Consider the following 23,979-nt stretch of genomic DNA (forward strand, 5'->3'; position numbering starts at 1 on the left):
AGGTTCCCTGCAGATTGGGAGTGCATCTGCAGTAAGAGCGGTTTCAGGGGAGGAGGCTGCTCAGACATGCAGATGCTCTTGCCTGGTGCAATTCTCTCTGCATAGCTCTGTGCTGTCACGAGGAAGCATCCTCTCAGCTAACAGCACGCAAAGGCTCCGGGGCGGGGGCACCAGCCACGTGCATCGAGACAGCCTACGGGTTCATATCCTGGCCCCATGGACAGTGCATGCATGGAGGACTGTTTACTACAACAGCTGCACACGTCGTTCTGTGCCCTGCGTCCACCTCTTTGGGTGAGGCATCTACCTCAGCCCTGAGCTCATTTATATGCATCCGGTCAGACTAAGCCAGGGGTGGGAAAAATACGGACCGTGGGCCGGATCCAGCCCGTCTTAACATTTCTGTCCAGCCTCCTCTGCCCCCTTGCAGTCTCCGGGCCACTAAAAGTCCCATGGTGCAGCGGGGCGCTCAGCCCCCACAGTACTCCTGGAAGCAACAGCGGCTGGCTGCTCTTGGTACATCTTTGCATGCCCTGGAGGCCGGGGTGGGGGAGGCGGCTCCACGTGCTGCCCTCACCCCCAGCAATGTCCTCACAGCTCCCATTGGCCGGAAACCAGCCAATGGGAGCTGTGGGGGCGGTACTTGTGGGCAGAGTCAGCACACGGAGGCCCGCTGCCTCCCTCCCCGCAAGGGGCACACAGAAACATGCCGGCCGCAGCCGCTTCCAGGTGCGGCGTGGGCCACGGCATGCAGGCAAGCAGCCTGCCTGAGCCCTGCTGTGCCGCCAGACGGGAGCCGCCTGTGGTAAGCGCCTCCCGGCCAGCGCCTACACCTCACACCCCCTCCCACACCCCAACCCCCTGCCCCAGCCCAGAGCCCCCTCCTGCACCCAAACTCCCTCCCTGACCCCACAACCCCTCCATTAATATAGTAGAAATGTGCGGCCTGTGATGACTTATCAAAATTTGTGAAGTGCCAACCCCCCTCCCCCCCCAAGAAAATTATTGCCCACCCCTGGACTAAGCTAACTAAGCAGCTGGGACGGAATGCTCAGCTACTGGCCGCCCCAGCCAGCGGTGGTGGTGAATTCAGACGGTTTGCTCTGATTACTTTACTGGAGCTGGCAGGAGTCACCTGAGGACAACCAAGGCAGCTATATAAAAACACACAAGAGAGCTGCCTATATGGCAACCCCACACCCCATGCTCTCTGCAGCCTGCCTCTCTTAGGGATCGAGCAGCAGGGCACATGCTCTCCTCAGGGTTTTTGCCCTTTTGCTTTCTTGTCCTGCTCTCTGAATATTTTCTATCGCCGCCACTAGAACAAAAGGCCCAGCATCCTCAGGCTGGCAGCTCCCCGCTGGCAGTGCCGCTGCTGCAGGCTGATTTACCCCGGCAGCTTCCTAAGAAGTCTTGGCTTCGTGCATTAAGGGGGCATCCCGGAAACCGTACACGACACAAACCCACGTGCCCAATTTGGCGGAGCTGCAGACTGAAGGTTGGAGGGTCTGTGACAGACTATCGCTTCCATGTGCCATAATTTAGGCAGGCAAATGGCTGGGTAGGAAGAAGCAAGCCCGGGGGGTCATTTCCTGCAATGCCCAGTGAGGCAAGCGCTAGGTACCATCCAGCTGCTGGTCTGCACCTGTGATGCACAGAGGCACAAGCTGGGTGCCTCCCACCCCTCTACTGCACCCAATTACACAGGGCAGGGTCCCTGGATCTAGGTGCTGCAAGACATGGCATTAGCTTCCTGTTTGCTGCACTCAGGGACTGACACCTGAGCTGCTGGGTTTGAGCACTGAGGCTGCAGATGGTTATACACAATTAAATACATTAATTGCCTGGTTTTCCAAGCTTTCTCCACTCACATGCACCAAGCGTGCTCTTTGATAGGCACGTTTTACAGGTCCAGGCTTTGCCAGAGATGAGCTGGAGCAGAGGATGCTCTGGAAGCTATTGTTAGTAGGCTGCAACACTCAGAGCATGGCTGGCGGCAGGCTGGACGATCACGGCACTGTGGCTCTCAGAGCTGCATCCAGCTCAAGTGCATGTATAGGGCACAGAGAAACTCTGCTCCATAAGCGTCCTCTCCTGCCAGCGAAGCTGGAAGGGAATCTCCCCATCACGCTCCATAGGATCAGAGTTTCTATCCTGGAAGCTGCTGGAGGCAGGTAAGTCCCAGCCAGAAGAGGATACCATAGCCAGCAGAAGTGGCCCGTTTGAGCTCCTCCCAAGACTCTCTCACACTGCAGGGAGCAGCTGTAAATCTCCGAGTGCTTTACAGACAGGTGCATATACAGCGTTAATTCCATTTTCCCGGCAGGGATGAGACTTGCCCAGGTGACACAGCAAGCCAATGGCAGAACTGGGACTGGAACTAGAACCCCCACACCTTCTGCCTTCCAGTTTGTATGCACCACACTGCCTGCCTGCCATTAAAAAGGTATTCAAAGGGCCAGCTTTATCCCTGGCTCAATCCAGACCTCCATGGGGGAAATCCAGCCCTGCGGCTTTGTTCTAAAGAGCAGGGAATTCTCCTACCTGCTTCAAAAGCCACCGGGGCTGCGGGGCAGGGAGGTTAGATCTGTGTTCTCCTAGCAGCTGCTCTCCTCTCCTGTTAACAGCGCAACTGCAGCTTCCCTAAACTGGAAGTCCTGAATCTCAGCACAGCTAGGGGGATTTCCTCAATGCTTTTATGGGGGGCTCATAATAAACAAAGTCAGTCCCAGCTCATTCAGCTCGGGCTTGGAGCTGGGAGAGTCAGGCAAGATTATCACAAGGGATTATCACAAGATTCTGCGGCGGAAGGATGACAATTTTGTTGTAGTCCTTAGACTATACTGACACCTGCTGGGCAATGACATTAGAGCAATACCAAAACATCCCTGATGGAGTAGCTGGCATAGCTACACTGAAGTCAAGGACCTGCTCCATAGCGTGTTGCCTCCTTAGGACACGTCTACACTGTGGCGGGAAGGGATTCCCATCCCAGGTAGGATTTCACTCTTCAGGTGTAGCTACGCTGTAGCTGGGAGGCGTGACGCCACGTATACACACTCGCTTTGATGGCGTTAGCGCGCTAAACTTAGCGGCGTAGCCCTGGGTGCAACACCGTCCGGGCTCCTCAGTTCATACTCAGGTGGCTAGCCCACCCCTCCCCCCATTCCCCCACGACCACACCGGTCCATTTAGCGCGCTAGCTCGCCCATGTACGTCTATTGAGCTGGGAACGACCCCTCCCAGCTGCAGCGTAGACACACCTGAAGAGTGAAGTCCTGGAGCTTCCCCTCCCCACTCCACTCCACAAGATTCCCTGTAAGCAGAGGATCCGTATACCCGGGATTGCAGCCTGCGATTCTCAGCATGCTAGGAGCTGGGATTGGGAGCAGGAAGATGATGAAGGTCAGCCTTGATTTAGCCAAGTAATGACCCCTGCTGGCTGATCAAGGAGCAGCACTGACAGGTGCCCACCTGAGGCCTGACCAGCTGCTCTGCGGGCAAGAGGAAGCCCTAGCTACCTTAGGATGTAGTTACAGGAAAGAGGAGAGGGATAATTTGTTGTAGAGGGCCCCCCCCACACACACACCTCACTTTCCATGCCTTTAGCCAGGCTGATGTCTCTGCAGGACCCTCCCTCTAGGAGAAAACCCACCCTAGGTTCTCCACCCAGCTGCCCGCAACAGACCCCAGCCAATGAAGGGAGGAAAAGCGATCAGTCCTGACCCCGCCCAGCCTTCTCTCCCCCCCACCCCACCTGCTCATCCGGGTTGTCGAACGGAATCACCAGCACCACGTCCCCAGCCTTCAGCGGCAGCTCGTCGCTGTCCGTGGCCGCATAGTCATGCATGGCCTGAACCTACGAGAGATGAGGACTCGGATGAGCAGCCGCCCAGCTCTCCAAAGGCGGGACGAGGCACACGGAACCTTGTGCAGAATTTTCAAATCTCCGCGATTCCCGTTTCTTCGAGCCAGTTTTATCCCAGCCATTTCAGCCCAGATCCTCAAAGTAATTGAGGTGCCCGATTGGTTTCAAAGGGAGTTAGGCACTATGTCCCTTTGAGGATCTGGGCCTTTGTCCCTCCCATCTCTGTTTCTCTATCACTTACAGGCAGTCACTCTGCCTCGCCCGGAAATGAACTGCTCAGACACAGCTGCTTTGGTGTAGACGGGCTTCTGCTTCTAGACTCAGGCTGAGTTCCCTATTTAAGTGACTTGGGCCACTGGAGTCCACAATAGCTGTTCTTACCTAGGGTGACCATACGGCCCATTTTGGATGGGACAGTCCTTTTTTAAGCCCTGTCCCAGACGTCCCAACTTTTTTGGCAAAAGAGGGCACTTGTCCTGTTTGTTCTTGCTGACTGATCAAATTGGCAAGAACACATAGGATAAATGGCCACTTTTGTCAAAAAAGTGAGGTGCTATGGGGAGGAACGTGGTGGGGAGATGCCAGCCCTGTGGGGAGGAGGCTGGCTTGGAGGGTGGGGGAGGGTTTCAGTGCATGGGGGACCGGCGGGGTTCCAGCAACCAGCGACAGTCCTGACCAGGGGCGGGGGGAGGCAGCAGGGCAGGGTTCCAGTGACCCGGTCAGCAGGGCTCGAGTGACCAGCGACAGCCTCCTGTGAGAGGCCTGCAGGGTTCGAGTGACCAGTGACAGCCTGACTGGAGGCCGGCAGGGTTCAAATGACCAGTGAGTAGTGACCGCCTCAAGTTGGGGGCACGCGGGGTTCGAGTGACCAGCAACAGCTTCAAGTGGGGGCTGGCAGGGTTTGAGTGACCAGTGACAGTCTAGGGGGAGCGCCTTGGGCGAGCAGCTGGGGTCAGCCCCATGGGGGGTGGGGAGGCTTTGGGCAAGCCCCATGGGGTGTCCCATTTTCCTTTTGGGAAATATCACCCTATTCTTACCTCCAAAGGGCACAGATCCCCTTTAAAGAGAGGCTGTGAGTTTCTGACACCCGCCTTAGCCCAGGGCACAGAAAATGCCTGCAGGTCAGAAGTCACCCCGCAGTTTGGGGCTGAACCAGATCCCAGCACCCTCAAACACGGGAGCGGCTGCGATCTGGGACCTTATTTCACTGCTCACTCTTATCACGCCTCTTTACGGGATGACCTCCAAACCCCCAGATCTGACTGACCCTAGAAATCTGGGGGGTTGGAAATGCAGCTCTGAACTTTCAGGCCTGACTGTGGTTTATCTGCCTGAGTTCTGCCTTTAACGGGGCCCTGTCACACTTCTCCAGACAGCAACTGGCACCCGGTCAAGAGGGCCAATTGGCGTAGCCAAAAGCACTGATTCAACGTCTCTCCCACTTGCAGGGCTCCGCCAGGCTCAGCCTGCAGGGATTAGAGCTTTCCCCGTCCCCCTGCCCCTGGGATGGGGAGAGGCGGACATGACTCCAACCTGCCCCCTGCAGAACAAAAGCCCGGAGGGGACAAACAGGCTGCCCCCTGCACTGGCTGCAGTGAACCTGACCTGGTGTCTAAAGGAACCCACATCCCATTCCCATTCACTGTCCCTGGCAGCCCCATAGCCACTGGTGTCACAGCACTTGGTGTAACGCCTCCTGCACGTGGGTCGCAGGGACGGATCAGCCCCCACCCCGCACGCGCTTACCTTAAACAGGAAGCCCGGAGGCATGTCCGCCCTTTCGGAGGCGGCGCTGCCCTCCTCGGTGCCATTGACGGTGGCTGGGAACGTCTCCACGACGACAGCAGGCAGGGAAGTCTGGGGGGGCAGGCGGGGAAGAGAAGGGGAGAAAGAACAAAGCCACACTGAGAAAGGAGCGTCCGAACCGCTCCCCCGCCGCAGAGACCCACTAAATCCAGCCACCGCCTGCCCCGGATCCCAAGCACCAGGATTGGCAGTGCGGTTTCCAAGCATGCTCAGCCATGTCAGCTTATAGCCGTGACTGGCATGAAAGGGAAAGCAGAGAAGGTGGAAGATACTATCGAGGGATCTGGGCTTGTAAGGGACTAGATTATCAGTGACCTTAAGCTGGGCAATGAAGGTGCTTTGACTACCTTTTGCGGGACAATATGGACATTTTTGTATTCTCCAAGGAACGTCGTATCTGCGCTGCGATACTGAACGTTTAGGGAGCCCCATCACGCTCACAGCCATGAAATACACACGCAGTGGTGCCACGCTGCTGGGACATTTACGTTTCCTCACTCCTCACGGTACCCCTGTGGAGCGGGCCAGTGGCATAACGCCCCTCTTACAGACTGGGAAATGGAGGCAGTGAGGTGAAGCGACTTGCTCGAGGTCACAGCAAGAGTTAGAGGTCTGGGGATTCGGGCTTATCACAACTCCTACTGGCTTGGCTTTGGGGCCGAGGGAGAAGGAAGGTTCCTCATCTGCTCCCGAAGGCCTTGGCTTGAGCGTGCAAGACAAACACAGTGCACGTCTGGCCTGTGAACAGGGACACAACGTGAGCATGCCAGCCACACAGGCAGTTTCCACGCCTGATCATTTCATAGCCCTCTTTCCATCACAGCTGCCCCCGCAAATCTGCTCCTGTATATTCTTACAGGAGCAGATCCTGAGTCAGTTTCCGTTTTAGGTGCTTCAGCTCCAGCTGCTGCTTCTGTCCCAGATGCTTCGGCACTAGCAGGAGGTGCTTCCGTCCCAGCCGGCTCGGCACTGGCAGGAGCCGTTTCTGCTGGCTGCAACACAAGAGGCATCCAGGAAGAAAGTTATTGGGGGGGGGGGGGGAAAGAGAGAGAGAGAGTCTGTGCATGGAAAAGAGACCAATTTAAAGATTACACTCTCCAGGCAGAGATCACAGCTAGCCAGATCAAGATCTACGCTGTCCACCGCTGCCATCTCCTGGCAATTAGGAAAATGATTCTTGCTCGTATGTTTTCCTGACTCTCCATAGTCTAGCTAGCCTGTAGTTCCCACTCCATCCAGCCTCAGGTAAAGCTCTGAGTAAAATTAATGAGCGTTTTACCTGAGTACAGAATGAATTAGTTGACTGCATGCAGCCACAGGAAAGGAGACAACCACATGCAGGTACATGCAGCTGACCTGACGCTTTCATTTGCTGGGCCGAATACTGTTCTCAGTTACTCCAGTAAAGGCGCTCCCTTGCAGTCACTGGGGCTACCCCAATTCACCCAGGTGTAACCAAGAGCAAACTCTGATCCATTCCCTATATAGAACAGGTACAGATCTCTATGGAATTATAACGGAATCGTGGAAGTACATGCGTGGTGTCGGCAAGAGGGCTTTGGCTTCTTCTCCTTCCTGGAACCATCAGCTGGTTGTCGAATTACTGTGCTGGGATGGGCTCCCTCTAGCAAATACTGGGAGGAGCATCTCTGGACATCCTCTGGCTAACCTGATAAGGAGAGCTTTAAACTAGGTCTTATGGGGGATGGTGACAAAAATCCAGCCAATGCACATCTAGGCTCAAGTAATGAAGACATGGGAAAGGGGAAAATTTCTGGAGACGGGCCTAAAAATCAGAACTGCATTAAAAAGGCAAAAGGAAAAGCAAACAGGGCAGTCTGCAAAATATCTTCCAGGCCTGTACACAAATGCAGGGAGTCTGGGGAAGAAGCAGGATGAACTGAAGACATGGTATATGAAGAAAATGACAACTTAATTGGCATTACAGAAAGTCGATGGGATAACTCCCATGATTGCAGTACCAGCATTCAGGGATATAGCTTGTTCCCGAGGGAGAGATATGGGGGAGAAAAAAAGAGATGATGTTGTACTGTATGTCAATGTATACACTTGCTTCAAGGTCCACGGAGAAGTGAGCGACAGACCTACTGAGAGTCTCTGGGTGACAATAAAAAGGGAAAAGGTCAGTAGCGATTTTATGGTAAGGGTCTATTATAGACCACCAAATCAGGAAGAGAAGAAGTGGATGAGTCATTCTATAAGCAATTAACAAGATTAGCTAACACACCTGAGATAGGGAAGTTAAAATCCCCCATTAATACTGATATCTGCTGGAAGACTAATGCAGCAAAGCACAGTATGTCCTGCAAGTTCTGTGTAGGGGACAACTTTCTGATTCAGAAAGTTGAACAAACAACTAGGGGGTCGTCCATTTTGGATCTGGTTTTGACCAACGGGGATGAATTAGTTATGAACGTCAAGGTGGTTGGGAACTTGGGAGGCAGTGATCACGATCTGATAGAATTCAAGATCCTAAGGAAAGGAGGACACGAGAACAGCAAAACAAGGACACAGGACTTCAGAAAAGTGGATCTCAAATGACTGCGAGAAATAGTAGGCAAGGTCCCATGGGAAGACTAATTAGGAAGAAAAGGAGTCAAAGGCGGCTGGCAGTTCTTAAAAGATGTAACACTAGAAGCTCAACATCAAGCTATTCCGATACAGAGGGAGGATAAGAGCCGCCACAGGAGGCCAAGGTGGCTGCACAGGGAGCTTCTAAGCGATCTAAAAACCCAAAGGGATCCATACAGGAAATGGAAGGGGGACATGTCACTAAAAAGTATACATGGGAATAGCATGAGCGTCTAGGGACAAAACCAGGAAAGCCCAGGCAAAGAATGAGTTACAGCAGCAAGAAATGTTAGAGACAAGACAGGGTTCTTCAATAGGTCAGACAAAAAGAAAGATCAGGGATGGTTTGGGTCCACTGCTCAATGGAGAAGGTGAGCTGGTAATGGAAGATGATAGGAAGGCAGAGCTGCTCAATGCCTACTTTGCTTCAGTCTTCTCACAAAAAAAACACCATGTGACCAGATGACTAGCGAACTTACCATAGACAATAAAGGGAACGGATGCAGATCAGGATAAGTAAAGAACACATCAGAGATCTCTGACCATTCTGAATGAATTCAAATCAGCAGGGCCTGATGCTATTCACCCCAGGGTGCTGAAGGAATTAGCTGAAGAAATCTCAGAGCCACTGGCAATAATATTTGCAAACTTATGGATGACAGGAGAGGTCCTGGAAGACTGGAGAAGGGCTAACATAGTTCCCATCTTTTTAAAAGGGGGGGGGGGGGGGAAGGAAGAGCCGGGAAACTATAGACCAGTCAGCCTGGCTTCGATACCTGGGAAGCTACTAGAGCAATGTATAAAACATCAATTGTAAATACCTGGAGGATGAAGAGGTAATCATTAGCTGCCAGCATGGATTTACTAAGAACAAATCATGCCAAACCAGCCTGATCGCCTTCTTTGACAGGGTAACTGGTTTGCGGATGGGGGAAAATGTGGTGGACATAATATATATGGACTTCAGCAACGCTTTTGACACAGTCCTACATGACATTCTGATAAATAAGCTGGCGAAATGTAGGCTTGTTGGCAGTACTATTAAGTGGACACATAATTAGTTAAACAACCACAAACAAAGAGTAACTATTAATGGAATGATGTCGGATTGGCAGGTCTCAATGGGGTTCCACAGGGATATGTTCTGGGTCCTGGTGTTGGTTAACATCGTTATTAATGACCTGGATTTAGGAATAGAGAGCATACTGATCATATCTGCAGATGGCACAAAGCAATGGGGTGTTGCAAACACTTTGGAAGATAGAGCTAAAATTCAAAGGGATCTTGATAAATTGGAGAACTGAGCTATAGACAACAAAATTAAATTCAACGACAAATATGAGGTGCCACACTTAGGGAAGAAAAACCAAATGCACAAATATAGAATGGGGGATAACAGGCTGGGCAGCAGCACTGCTGAGAAGGATCTGGGAGCTGTGATAGATCACAACCTCAACATGAGTCAGCAATGTGATGCTCTTGCAGAAAAAAAGACAAATGCAATTTTAGGTTGCATTAACAGAAGCCTGGCATGCAAGTCACAGTAGGCGATAGTTCCATTCTACTCAGCGCAGGTTAAGCTGCAGCTGGAGTACTGTGTTCAATTTTGGTCACCAATGTATAGAAAGGATGTAGAGAAACTGGAAAGGATCCAGAGGTGAGCGACAAAGATGATCACAGGGATGGAATGCAGCCATAGGGGCAAAGGCTGAAGAAACTGGGTATGTTTAGTTTGTGAAAGAGGAGATTAAGGGGGGGACATGATACCGGTCTTCAAATACTTGAAAGGCTGCCATAATAAAGAAGGAGAAAAGTTGTTCTCTCTTGCCACAGAGGGCAGGACAAGAGGCAATGGGATCAACCTACCGCATAGCAAATGTAGATTAAATCTCAGGAAAAACTTCCTAGCTGTAAGAACAGTAGGGCAATGGAACAGACTGGCCATGGAAGTCGTGGAAGCTTCTTCACTGGAGGTTTCCAAAAGGAGGCTGGACAGCCGTCTGCCTTGGATAGTTTAGACACACCAAATACTGCATCCTGGCCGGGGGATAGACTAGATGACCCTTGTGGTCCCTTCTAACCTTATGGTTCTATGATTCTAGGGCTTGGATTGAGGACTATGAGCCAGATGCTCAGCTGGTGTAAATCAATGTCACCACATCGACTTCCATGGAGCTATGTTGATTTCCACAAGCTGAGGCTTTGTCCATGCAGTACAAGGTGCAGAAATGGGAATCCTGTTAACCTGCCAGACTGAGTAGGAATGAACAAAGTTGTCAGTGCTATGACCCGGGTTACTATTTGGTTTTCAGCCCGTCCAATAAATAGGGGTCAGCCGCAAATACTTGGCCTGGTTTTAATTCTTATAGGAACTTTCCTAAAGGCAAGATCCTCTAACAGGCAATTTCTAGGGATCCATATTACTTGGAATATTTAATTTTCGTGTAACCCTGAAATGAGAGAGAGAGAGTTGGCTTAACTATCCTTAGATTTAGACAGTTTTTCCTAATATTTACTCTAAATGTCCCTTGCTGCAGCTTAAATACAGGGACCGGTTACCTGAGGAGGTTGTGGAATCCCCGTCATTGGAGGTGTTTAAGAACAGGTTGGACAAACACCTGTCAGGGATGGTCTAGGTATATTTGGTCCTGCCTCCTCACCGGGGGTGAGGAGGATGGATGGACTAGATGACCCGTTAAATGTCTTTCTAGCCCTACGTTTCTACGCCTCTGATATAGAATGCTCCACTGAATTCTCCATCCCACACGCACACTGCATAGGGGAAGACCAAAATGTTTCATAGCATCAAATGTATCTTCATGAAACACTCAGTTACGCGCACAATACCTGGGCCGAAACCAACCAGCCCATCTCCCTGGAAACTGGAGGGCCCAATCCTGCAACACTTAGACAGATAGTCCCAGTGGGCCTGATCCTCCTCTCCCTTATAACAATTTACCCCAGCTGAGGATTTGATCTCCATGGCGTTGATGTGAGAAGAAATGCAGACCCATGTGATCATTCTAGCACAAACATGACTTCTGATGTCTTGCAAGGTTATGGATTTGGGTTTTGTTAGCAATATTCTTGTTATAAGGCTCTGCACTTCCTGGTGGGGGTGGAGGGACAAGCTCCAATATGCAATATGCCTAGAGAGAAATATTCACCAATTTCTCCCTGCCTAGACACTGCTTCCCAGGTGTGAATGTTCAGAGAGATTTGGGGGCTGTGAGTTTGTACAAAGTATATGCCATTTTGAAACACAACAAGAATGCATGCCCTAAATTGCCTAAAATCTACAGCTAGGTCCAGCTAATCTAGAAACCTCCAGACCTACACTTTCAGACTATCTATCGCTTAAGAACAGGTACCAGCAAGCAACTGGCAGGCAGCTGAGCCACACAATCCATGCCACCAGAGGGGGTCACAAGAACCTATGAGCCAACGAGACAAGATCCCCAGTGCGCAGCAGTGGTTTTCTAAAGGGTCAGACACCGTCATAAAAGAAACTGCCCTGGATTTTAAAGGACTGTTCAATTCCACAAGAGAGGAACGTGCAGAAAGGGTCCTCAGAACTATGACCAAAACACTTACCAGGAAAACTGCAGTGACTAGTTTTAATAACTTCAGTAGATATTTGCTATCTGTTATATGCAGCTCTACAACAGAGATGATCTTTTGTGTGTCTATTTGTGTGTACATACGCATGTTACAATATATATATGCACAAATATATTTATATACACACAGTATATGTATGTGAATATATAAAGTACATACGTACTTATGTTTTCTATGTAGATTTACTAAATACACTAATGCACGACGGTAATTATCTACTTACACACACTCTACATATTCTCTACATATATAAAGTTTATTACACGTACTATAGAATGCAGGGGTTTTCCAAAGCAAGTTATAGAACTACTCCAGAATTCTGAATGGCGTAAATTCTCTTAGGCACAGATTCTGCCATGAGCTCTGTGTAGACAGAACCCTGCAGCCCCACTGGGGCTTCAGGCAGAGGGTCCCACCCTGTGGGGCTCTCTGTGAGACCAGAACCTTGGCAAAAGTTGTCCTTGTGCAGATACCTCCCAGTGGGTATCAGTCTGAGGAGGCAGGTTACTGCTCCAGGAATGCCCATCCTACTGGAAAACTCTTGGTGCAGGAAGTTGCTGGCAGGTAAGGCCTGCTGTGTTATACGAACATTTGGGATTTAGTCCTGTAACGGTGGGGGAGGCCTAGAACTTACAACTCTAAACTCCGCTGTGCATTTAAATGGGACATGAATTTCTCCCGTTCTAATCTGTGCCAGTCTGTCAGGACAGCCACTTCTGACTGGACTGTCATTCTTGCTTCCCCTTCTATAGAGCTGAGGACACTGACACTTCACAATGATCTCCCCAAAACACTGTCCAGTCATTAAGGGACAGGCTGTGCCCTGCTGCCCCACGGTGGTGCGCTGTGGGGCTGTGTCCTCTCCTGCATCTCTGTGCTCTGTGTAAGTATTATTCCTATTTTACAAATGGTGAGACTGACAGGCAGACAGGCTACATGATCAGCTGAAGATCGGAGTGTGTCACTAGCAGAGCCCGGCTGAGAACTCAGGACCCCCTAGCTGCTCCTCTTGAACTTAGAGCACTAGACAAAGCAGCCCCTAATTTAAGGTAGGTCCCTCCAAAATGGCAGGTTTGTGCATGAATCCTTCTACACTGCCTACTGTCACCTCCCATTTCCATTTGACCCCACTGGCTGCAGCTTAAAGGGGGAGCAGACCTAGTGCCTCAACCTCCCCAAATGTTATCTCCCAAAGTGGGGGAGCACCTTGTTCCTTGCAAAGTAAGAGTGGTGAGGCCATGTCAGGAGAGTGGTAGCCCTGAACAGGGTTTAAGCATGGGGTGCTGTCATTAGCATCTGTTACAGCTAGCATAAACACATGTATTCAGACTGTAAGCTCATTGGGGCAGGGATTGTCTTGTTCTGCGTTTGTGCAGCACCTAGCGTCATGGGGACCTGGTCCATCACTAGGACTCTAGATGCTACCACAATAATAACCAGAACCCAGACATCCTGCTCTCCACATCCTAGAACACAGCTGCCAGCCTTCAGATCTTAGAACCACTCCCACCCGCCCTCCAGTCTCATGGGAGCACTACATTCTGGATAGACTCAGGCTTGGATTCCACTTACTTGTGTTGGCTGGGTCTCTGTGGACTGGCTGGGCCAGTCCACAGCAAATGTGCTATCACTAGGGTTGTCAGCAAGACACGGATCCACGGACTGCACGCTGCTCGAGGAAGTCTTTTCAGGCTGGCAGTTGGGATTGGGGAAGAGAGACAGAGAGAGAGGAGGAAGATGGCAGTGGATAAAAAGGAGAAGTGCATGGTAAGTAAGGGGGGAAACAGCAGAAAATGAGACATTCACAGAGGTACAGATCGGCCGGGCAGCTATTTGCAATTCAGATGAACTACAAACACTTGAACATATTATGGAAACAGAGCTGCAACTCCACCAGCAAACCTCATGATCTTTCCGATGCTTGCTGTGTATTCTCAATAACAATGGTGCAGATCCAGAGTAACTCCAGTGGTCTTGGACAATGACAACAGAGCAACTCTGGATTTACCCCAGTGTGACTGGGAACAGAATCCAGCCCACAGAACACACCCACACACCCCCGTATACATGGCCAGCTTAGTAATTGTTCCCTTGTGTCTCCTAACCCGAGCGACGGTACTACAGAGACGTGTGTGACTCACTGTCCCTTCAAAGGAAGCAAGGTTTCAGTTTACAGGACAGCCAAGAAAACTCTATGTGGGCAATGCGCTTTAGTCCAGCAAGGCGGTATGCACGGGATCATTTATTATAGCTATTATGGAGAAGGAAGCTGAGTGGCTTTTCATCATTTGTTTACAGCAGCAGCTGCTTAGAAAAATTAATCACTTTAATTAAAAGAAACTCCGCATGGTGTTGTGGAGGAGAAAGTGCCTGGTGATTGGAGACTTCATGGGATCAACACAGCTCAGAAGGCCAAGCATACCCACTGATGGTTTGGTTGAACAGACTAGCCCCATGCAGTTTGATGCAGGCGGGGTGTTGGCCTTTGGGGGAGACAGCTGATAGCTGAATAGACAAGAAAGCAATCGGGGAGCGGTGGGGGGTTACACTGTGGTAAAAGTGAAAAGTAAAATTAGTTCAGATAAGCAAGGAAAACAGGTTCTCTCACTGGGATCAATAGGTGAGGAGGGTGTCTATTATAATGAACCTTCTCCCAAGAACATATTCTAGGGTTTCCTTAATTGGGAAGTATGAATTCAGCGCCCACGGAAATGGCGGACTTCCAGGCGGGACTAAAGACTGGTAACGGGCGTGTTCTTCCCTTTCCTCAACTCTGCCAATGCACCTCACGCCTAACCCTCTGCCCCCACTCCGCTATTCCAATCCTGGGGCCTTTCACAGCTCTGGGAATATGACCACCTCCTGCTAAGTCCAGCAACAGGCCTTTCTGGAGCAGAAACTGCCAGTTCTGCAAACTTAGTGGCTCTGGAATGAACAAGAACCAACACAGTGAAGACTAACTGGATGCAAGATTTGAACTCGGCGCCAACAGGCTTGTTCACCCAACCTTCCTGCACTAGCTAGCCTCTCCCACACCATCCTGCCTTGCTCACTAGAACTTCAGGGGGAAATGAAGCCCTGTTGTGCTTCGCGTAAACTGGATACCTGCAAAGTAGGCTGGGTGTGGGTCATGAGCACAGCTCAGCAAACTGGTGTTAAAACAAACAATAGGCAACATCAACCTCTTCAGCAGAGGCTCAGAGAGCCTGCCAGGAAGGGACAGACCTTCTACATTGTTATCACTACTGATTTTACCAGTTAATGAAACCATCTAATTTCAAAACACTCAGTAAAGCACAAGGCACGGGTCCCCCCGTAACAAGGTCAGGCCTCAGATCTGAGCCCCAGCTGTGTCCAAAGGCCTCTCACCCCTCCACTCATGGGCAAGTTTATACCTGTAGTTTCCTCACATCCCTCCCTTCAACTGGCGAGTCCTCCTGAGTGGAGGGAAACAGAATCCTCCGAGAAAGCACACACCTTCGCCAGCAGATCTCACCGCAAGACCAACACATCCAGCATGTTCTTTCCCCGTCACGTCTGCGTCAAACCCGTTCTCTGCTGCTCTCATGCCTCGGGTCTCCTAGACACCACTCAAGTCAATGGACTGGCCCAGTAACCCTCCTGAGGCACTTGGATTTATCCATGAGTCAAGCTTGGATATACACAGTATTCCCACAGTGCAAGCACCACCATTTTTCTTAACCCCAAGCGCAGTCAGCTTCCAGTCTGAAACCTACAAGATCCTGTAAGTGTTTTGCTAATAACAGCAGGAGTAATGGAAAAATAATTACCTTGGGCCGACAGTCATTACTTACTGCCAGCCACCCTACTGGTCTAATTTAGCATACACTCTTTATCCCATCAGTTCCGTCCTAATGTTTCCTGCCTACTCCATTCATGGCCTTACAATACCATGGATATTTTGAATACCTGAGCTATAACCCCCAAGTAGACGCTTCCCACTGCAGCTCTGACAAACACAAACACAGGGAATGCTACACAGGTCGCTCCTGTTTAATTAGATTCACTCACAGGTTGCTTATTATTTGAATTCAATGGGCTTGTAACAGGGACTGACAGCAACCAACATCCATTTGGCCAAGTGTGTCTTTGTTTGGACAGGTGAAAAGAAACCCATGGGGAGCAATGGATTTCTCAGCTAGCTAATTTGCAGAAACTGTGTTTAATGAGCGAGGGATGGAATCCAGTTAGTCTCTTGGCTTTCAGCAAAAGGCATTTTGATGTCACCTGCCTACGTCTCTACTTTAGGGACTTTCACCATAGCAGCCCAGGGACAGTGCAGTCATGTACGGTCACAGAGATGGGGGAGGTGCCTTTGCTATACCCAGGTTTGGAAGCTTTGTTACTGAATGGCTTTTCTGCTTTGTTTTATCGATCAGCATCTTCACACACACACTCGGGTGCGCGTCCGCCAGACTGCTCTCTGGAGCAGCAGAACTGAACCAGGTCTCCTGGCAACCCCCTGAACCGTGACGGCAAGGTTCGACAAAGCTGGTTACTTGCCAGAGGATTCAACGCTGCAGCAGAAAAACCAGGCACCTGCCTTACGGGGGAAGTTAGGGAAGCCTGGTTGGTTCAAACCAGTGTAGCTGGCTCTACGCTCCCCTCTCTCACGGTACGTCTACACAGCGCACTCCTTACAGTGGCGTGCAGAGTACAGACCCTGCACACACCCCAGTATGGGGGTTAATAAAGGTGTCGACAGTGAGGTACTGCTTAGGTGAGTAAACCCACAGCTGAACCTTTACGGTATAAACCCCGCACGGCCCTCTACGTGCCCAAGCAGTACCTCCTCTGTCTGTCTACACAGCTTTTTTTCCAGCAGCGTCCTGCTGCCACACAGAAAGGCTCCGGCAGCAGGGAGCTGATGGAGCTTTTCCCCGCTGCCTCCCCCCTCGCCAGTACAGTGTGGACATGGCCTACCTTTCACCGCAGTGTGTGGCTACATGCTGCAGCCAGTGGTGTATAGTGTAGACAAAGCCTCAGACATCCCCCTGCTCCCAATTATCCGAGTGGGCTGGGGCAAGAAAGGGTGTGGCCCGGGTATCTTATGTTCCAGCGATCCCTGGGTGGTACAATTGTCCCTAGGCAACTGTTTCTGTCAGCATAGTTCTGAGGTTGCTCTCAGTTATGGTGGGGTCAAGCTGGCTCCCAGGAGAAGAGGAGCAGAAAGGTGGCTTAAAACAACTTTCACTCCCGCTCAGCGAGACTTGAGGATCGGATTCCAGGTGCTTGTCCCAACGACAGGAACCCAGATCTCTTGAATCTGAAATCTCGTGGAAACAGGGTCTCGTGAGATAGCGGGTACATTGCCGAGACTGGGAACTCTCTGATGCAAGGGACTCTGCTCATTGTTACTTGTGCATACAGCACCTGGCACAATGGGGTTCTGATCCCTGATTGGGGTTCCCAGGTGTTACTCTGACACTAATAACTTCCTACTCCAGCCAGGCCGGGAATAATGTCTTTTTCAGAGTGTTTCAGCCCTTCCTGCTTCCAACAGGAAGCAGAAGACCAAAGGTAGCAACAATGAAAAAAAACATTTTATTTCAAAGCTAAAGCTTTTCCAAACTCAAAGCAGATTAGGAGTTCGGGGGGGGAGTCACAGTCTGGGCCGACCCTCGCTTTATTCAAACTGCTTCTCCCCAGTTACGCTCAGTTTAATAGCAAGAACACAGGTGGGTCAATATATTTCCTTGTGTATAAACAAAGGAGAAGCAGGGTTTCCAACTCCACCTGAGCCTAGTGATTGGAGACCACCCACCGCCACTGTCTGGGAGGACAGACAAGGGAAAGAATATACATCGGTTCTTCACTCTGATACCCAAATATAGCAAAGAAACCACAGCTTCAGGGAATAACAGGCACTCGTTCATCTGGGGAAGGAACACTCAGCTGACTCATGTCAGACCATGATGGGCGCATGAGAGCAAACACTTCTCAAAGGGACCGGCTGCACTGCCACGCAGCAGGCAGACATCCGCAACCAGGACTGTCCACTTTTAAGGCTTGACGTCTTTCCCTGTGAAGACACAGACTATTTTTTTTTAAACAAAGACAGACAGACAATGCACAAAGAGGGGAAGCAAAGATCAACATCAACAGCCAGTAAAAATACATAGGGGAAGCATCCTTCTCAACGTGCCCAGGGCATGCATCGTGGAGACAGCTCAACAGCCATATAGGAACCTTGGGCCAGATTGTCCCCTGGCCTTAGTCAGCCCTCTTCCTTTGATTTTACACCAGCAGAGGGGCTGGCCCTTTAACACAAAGGAAGGCAGATTCATTTCTTGAGCAGAAACGAAGAGGTTGCGTTTCTCGATTCGGCACTTCTATTAAGAGTGGTTGACCACGAGCAGCAAAGCCTGGCAGATATCCCAAATTTGCATACAGGAGGAGCAGTTGAGAGGCACGCAGGTTGCACAATGAAAGGGAGAGAGGACAGAAAGGTTTGGAGATCTGGAGAGGAAAGGAACAAATATTGATTGTGCGGCAGTGGTAGGGTTCGCTTCAGGCGATGCTGACTGCAATGCAAAACACCAAGGGAAAGACAGGAGAGCTAACGGCACAGGGGATAGTGCATTCTGCTAGGAGCGCCAGGTGCAGTGCCAGAACACAGGGCTGCCTTTTTAGGCCGATCCACAGACCAGAAGGCGAAAGCAGGTTCGAGGCACAGGGAGCAATTCTAGCGTGGCAGGGAGGGAGAAGGAAGAAGAAGACAGTGCCATCACATGCCAAGGTAGACAGTAAGTTTACCAAAACGGAAGCTGTAGAAAATTCTTACCTCCCATAAATCCCAAGGTAAAGACTAAGCGTGTCAAAGAGCAACAAGAAAAACAGGTTTATACTGGATTATTTCTGCCAACGGAAGCAATACAAATATCGTTCAGAGCGAGGCAGACGTACACATTCCACTGCACTCGCCTCTACATTTTGACACTTCTTAACAATTGCATGATTGAGACCTGCCTGCGTCACACGTTGGATTTGAAGCACAATGGCATTAGACTAAGCACAGCCCCACCTTTGACGCTGGTACAACAGCACTGCAAGCGAAGGTGCAACGGCAGCGGGTGTCAATACATCCGTGCTACCTTTATTCTAGCCCGCATGGGTAACAATAGCAGTGAATGCAGTTGCACAGACCCCAGCTTCGGGTTAGCAACCTGAGTACATACCCAGAGCCCCCAGCGGGCTTGTACTGGGGTGGCTAGACCATGCCAAAATCCACACAGTCCTCGGTTCACTGTTACCCAGGCAAGCTCGATTAAAGCTAGTGCGGCTACGCCTACCTGCCATACAGTTCCGTACTCTGTCCCTGGTTTTCAAACTTTTTTTTCTGGCGACTCAGTTGAAGAAAATTGTTGATGACCACAACCAAACGGAGCTGGGGATGAGGGGTTTGGGAGGGGCTCAGGGCTGAGGCAGAGGGTTGGGGTGCAGGAGGAGGTCAGGGCTGTGGGCTGGAGGTGCAAGCTCTGGGCTGGGACTGGGAATGAGGGATTTGGGGTGCAGGAACGAGCTCTGGGTTTGGGAGGGCTCTGGGCTGGGGCAGGCGATTGGGGTGTGGAGTTGGGATGTGGGCTTACCTTGGGCAGCTCCCGGCCAGCGGCCCAGCGGGGATGCTAAGGCAGGCTTCCTGCCTTTCCTGGCACTGCAGACCGCGCTGCGCCCCGGAAGCAGCCAGCAGCAGGTCTGGCTCCTAGGCAGAGGTGCACAAGCAGCTCCATGCAGCCCTCGCTTGCAGGCAACACCCCCACCCCCCAGCTCCCATTAGCCAAGTACCAGCCAATGGGAGTGCAGAGACAGTGCTCGGGGTGGGGGCAATGCGTGAAGCCCTGTAGTCCCCCGCCTAGGAGCCAGACCTGCTTCCAGGGCACAGCGCGGTGTCAGAATAGGTAGGGACTAGCCTGCCTTAGCCAGTCAGCATCACGAACGGGACTTTTAACGACCCGATCAGTGGTGCTGACTGGAGCCACTGCAACCCAGTGCCTCACATTCCGCGACCCAGTACTGGGTCCCAACCCACAGCTTGAAAACCACTGCTCTAAGTCACACATCCCTCAAACATCAATGGCCCATGGTACTACTGGTCACCATCTCGCCACTGGGAAAATCCAAGGGCTAGTGGCATACGGTTTTCTCCATTTAAAACCTTTGGAAGCATTGGGCTGATCATGCTCATTTCCACGACTGCAGCGATGTGTTCGGGGGGGGGGCGGTTTTCAGAACTCTGCTTAGTGTTCGGCCCCCCACTGATGCCAAGGATCAACTCCCTGCAACGTCGGTAGCCGCAAAGAGAGGCCAGTGCGGAGCGCTTTGGAAAATCCCTCCCATAATCCTGACATTGGTGGCTTGTCTGCAAGTCCAAAGTTTTATCCTATCTAATGGAACCGCAGATTGTTCACACTTTGATTCTTAAAAATCACTTTGCTCCCGTCACTAACCAAATCGAGCCATTTGCTGGGAAGCACCCAGCACTAAGGCTGGGTTTCCCAGCAACACAATCAGGGCAACACTAAATCCATGTGGGACATGGTCCATGCTAACCTTGTGATGCACGTTGACTGAGTTTCCTAGGCCAAATCCCGCAAACATCCACATTCTCTATGCAGATCAGATTGCTGCGTGTGCAAAGCCAGGTGCACGCTCACCCAACTCATGCACACAAGTGTCAGAGAGCTCATGGATGTGCGGGGGCACGTGCACACCCCTTGAGAGCTCAGTCAATATGGAAATATGCACTGAAGGCAGAGGCTGACTCCGCAGTTGGTAACGGTTCACGTACTCATGGAAGAAGGAATGGGGATAGTAACAAACCTGAGTGGCAGGAGTGGGTGTCTTCCCCACAGGGCTGGCATCTGGTTTAATGGGATCAAAATCCAGATCCAACAGGCTGGCTCCCTCCTGGAAGGGCCCAGGGGCATCAAACTTGGCAGCAGTAAGGAAGAAAAGCAGCATGAGCATTAGACAGATATCGGAGATAGATGGTATATGGCACTTGATATCCAGGGCTCAGGGTGCAGATGCAGAAAGCACATGGTGGGCATGATAACAACGAATGCCTCCATGCCTTTGCCCCAGATTGCATGATGCCTGTGAGCACGTACAGCGCACCAAGGAACGCATGCAAACCAAGAACTCAAACCTTGTCCGTTTTCCTACTTGTCTGAATGCTTCTGACAGGACAGGGTGGTCTGAGATGGCCGAAATGCCATTGCACCCGTCAGCTTGGAAAGGTTTCTCATCTATTCCCAACTGTCCTTTGCAGCTTTTCTGCATCAGCACCAGCTACATGGTGCTCACAGCTCAAGATTAATTTCCCATCCTCCTCAGGAGGCGCCACCGTCTGCTGTGCGGCCAACCAGCATTCAGCTCACCCGTCATATCTACGCCAGTTGCTCAGGAACCTGGAGCTAAGGAGGGAACGGCACATGACCCTGGCAGGTACCTCCAATGGAGTCCCAAGCCTAATTCCTAAAGTTGCTGATCTGTTATCCCTCTTCAGACTCCAAACGCCATCCACAGTCACATGAGTCATAGGTGAGAGTTCACACCTAACCCATGGTCCTTGACGGCCACCAAATTCCACACCTGTCAGTGCAAGCTCCAGTGCTGTCCACAATGGGGCTCCAGTCCTCAGACACACACCAGGACTAATGTGCTTTGTATTTTCCAAGACACCCAGATTCAAGAGATGTCACCGCTGCCTTCTGAGCCAGCAGAGTGAGTTCCATTATCTCTAATACACAAGCAGGTGGCACTATCAGGGCATTCATGAACTGCCTTTAATGCAGCCGACGTGGTAACCGTCACATAAGGGGAACTGGTTATTAACATTCAGTCCTGAGCTAATGCCATTCATTTTTAGATTCCTGCAGGGCCATTATGAGCTGCCCCTTTTCTGCCTAGCTCTTCCTTTGAGACGAAACAATTCTGCTCTATGAGCTTTGTGCTTTCAATGGATTTCCCCAAGATCGCTGGCCCTATAGTTTCAACTATATTTCCAGTTCCACCCAAAGTTGTTTTCTGTTGTTCCGCCCCAACTCCAACAAAGTCCAAGAGTGAAAATGCTCCTAGTACTTACTAAACACATCAGATTACCCAGCGACAAGCTTCAGCATCAAGTTAGGACATGAATTCATTGGTCCATCCAGGCAAAAGGGGACCACAACGTTTAGCATTTTGCAGCAAAACCACTACAGTTAACAGAAAGTGTCATACATGAGATCCACGCTCGTTACTTTCCACCTCAACGCACTTTACACCCAGTTCCACTTCTCTTTATAGCTCTCCCCTTCTTATAGGCTTGTGGCCCACTGATTAGCACTCACAAGAAGGAGTGTGGCCAGCAGACATGCAGGTCCTCAACCCAAAGTGTTAAACACTAACCAGCACCCAGCCTCTATATCCCACTGGATAATTCTATCCTAGTTCCTAGATAATTCTCCAGTAGAGCAATGTCTTCACAGAGGTTCCACCTCCCATGTTTTTCTTGGTGCTCAGAGATCAAAGGCTCTGGCTATGCTGGAATCTTACCTGCTGTTCAAGAGTTATATACACCATGGATTAGGGCTTCCTGCCCTTTGCCTAATTCACCCCCAATAACTATCTTATAAGGGCCCCGAGTGCACATTGAAATGGCCCTGGGGAATACACCAAACATTAACGGACACTGGGGTACCCCAGTGGTGTCTGTTCTAGAAACAAGAGTCCCCACTCAGAGATCACGTCCTGCAGGTCCCATCCTGGGTCGTGTGCACTGAACCGCCGTGTGCTGGAATCCCTGGATAAACGCAGGTGTTCACACATGATACGAACAACGTAACAGACACAGCGATCGGTTACACAGACATGCTACAAGCTACCCAGGCATGCAGAGGGAGAAAGAATTGCTCAGTGGTCCGTGGCTTTCTCCTGTGATGTAAACAGACACAGAACGCTCGTTAGATTGTCCAGATATGAATGTAACTGGAGACGGAGGAGAGTTCTGTATTGGGGACAGCTGTTGACCTCCAAAGCTCTGCATGATTACACGCTTGCTTTTGTGCGTGCTCTCGTCTCCTCCCTACTGTCCACTTGCTCCTTACGGTCCTCCAGATACTCCTTCCTGACTGCTCCCTTTGTCTCCTTTTTTCATGCCGCTACTGTTCCCAAGAACAGTCTCCTGCTCCCGCGGAACTAAGCACTCTCTCCGCTCTTCCTGCAAATACCTCCTTAAAACCCACCTCTTTGGGGATCTCCCCACAAACAGGGTCCTCGCACTTTCATGCACCATAGCCATTACCCCACATAGAGCATCCGAATTAGTTTAAGCTCCTTGGAGAAGGGACCTCATCTTTACTAAGTGTTTGGAAAGTGTTTTACACATTTACAAGGCTCTGCTAATATCAGTTCAACCCCAGTGATTTTCCCTCAGCTTGGCTGGATGCCCTGACTAAGCCAAAGCAGACCCTTACCCCTAGCTGTGATGCCAGCAGTATCCAACAAGGACACTGCGGGAAAGCATCCAGCTGAGGTGGGCTCAGGCCACAAAATATGGATCTGGGTATCGGGCCCTTTGCCTTGGGATGAGTTAGGAGCCCATGAATTTAGGATGCCCAGAGGTCTGGGCCCATCTCTTTGCCTGCAAACCTTTAATACTTAAAGTTAAACAAAGACTAATGGACCCTGCATAATATTTGTAAAATGTACCAAAATTGAGGAAAAGGTCCAGAGCTGTATCCTGTCATGCCCTGGTCACTGCTGCCTTTCACCCCAAGCAGAGATAACGGGAGAAATCCCGTCCCCCCTAAAGTCAATGGCAAAACTCCCATTGATTTTAATGGGGCCAGGATTTCACTCCAATGCACAGATCCACAAAGCCAAAGCAATCTCTAATGGCTTCTAGACAGTCTCCTTCCCAGGCAGGTCAATGGACTTTATTAGAACCTTCTCATGTCCGGCTGGAAGTTTGCTTTGAAAGCTGGAAAACTTAATATTTTCTTTAAGATCCCAGCCATTCACTATGGTTTCTGTCTTACAGAAGCCCTCACAGAAATTGACATTCCAATAATTAATCAATCAATTAA

General features: G+C 50.6%; 1 protein-coding gene across 7 annotated transcripts in view; it reads right to left on the reverse strand.

The window, feature by feature from the left end:
• Positions 1-23,979, reverse strand: part of BIN1 (bridging integrator 1) — a 154,644-nt gene that overhangs the window by 2,981 nt on the left and 127,684 nt on the right. For 5 of the 7 annotated variants that reach the window (XM_039495961.1, XM_039495963.1, XM_039495965.1 and 2 more), the window contains 4 exons: positions 13,460-13,579; positions 6,532-6,666; positions 5,615-5,725; positions 3,758-3,859 (listed from right to left, as the gene is read on the reverse strand). In XM_039495961.1, the coding sequence (XP_039351895.1) occupies positions 3,758-3,859; positions 5,615-5,725; positions 6,532-6,666; positions 13,460-13,579 (468 nt within the window). The remainder of the gene's footprint in view (positions 1-3,757; positions 3,860-5,614; positions 5,726-6,531; positions 6,667-13,459; positions 13,580-23,979) is intronic. The other 2 variants (XM_039495964.1, XM_039495967.1) reach the window with 1 other exon arrangement.

The sequence above is a fragment of the Mauremys reevesii genome, linkage group 11, assembly GCF_016161935.1.
Source record: "Mauremys reevesii isolate NIE-2019 linkage group 11, ASM1616193v1, whole genome shotgun sequence".
NCBI lineage: Eukaryota > Metazoa > Chordata > Testudines > Geoemydidae > Mauremys > Mauremys reevesii.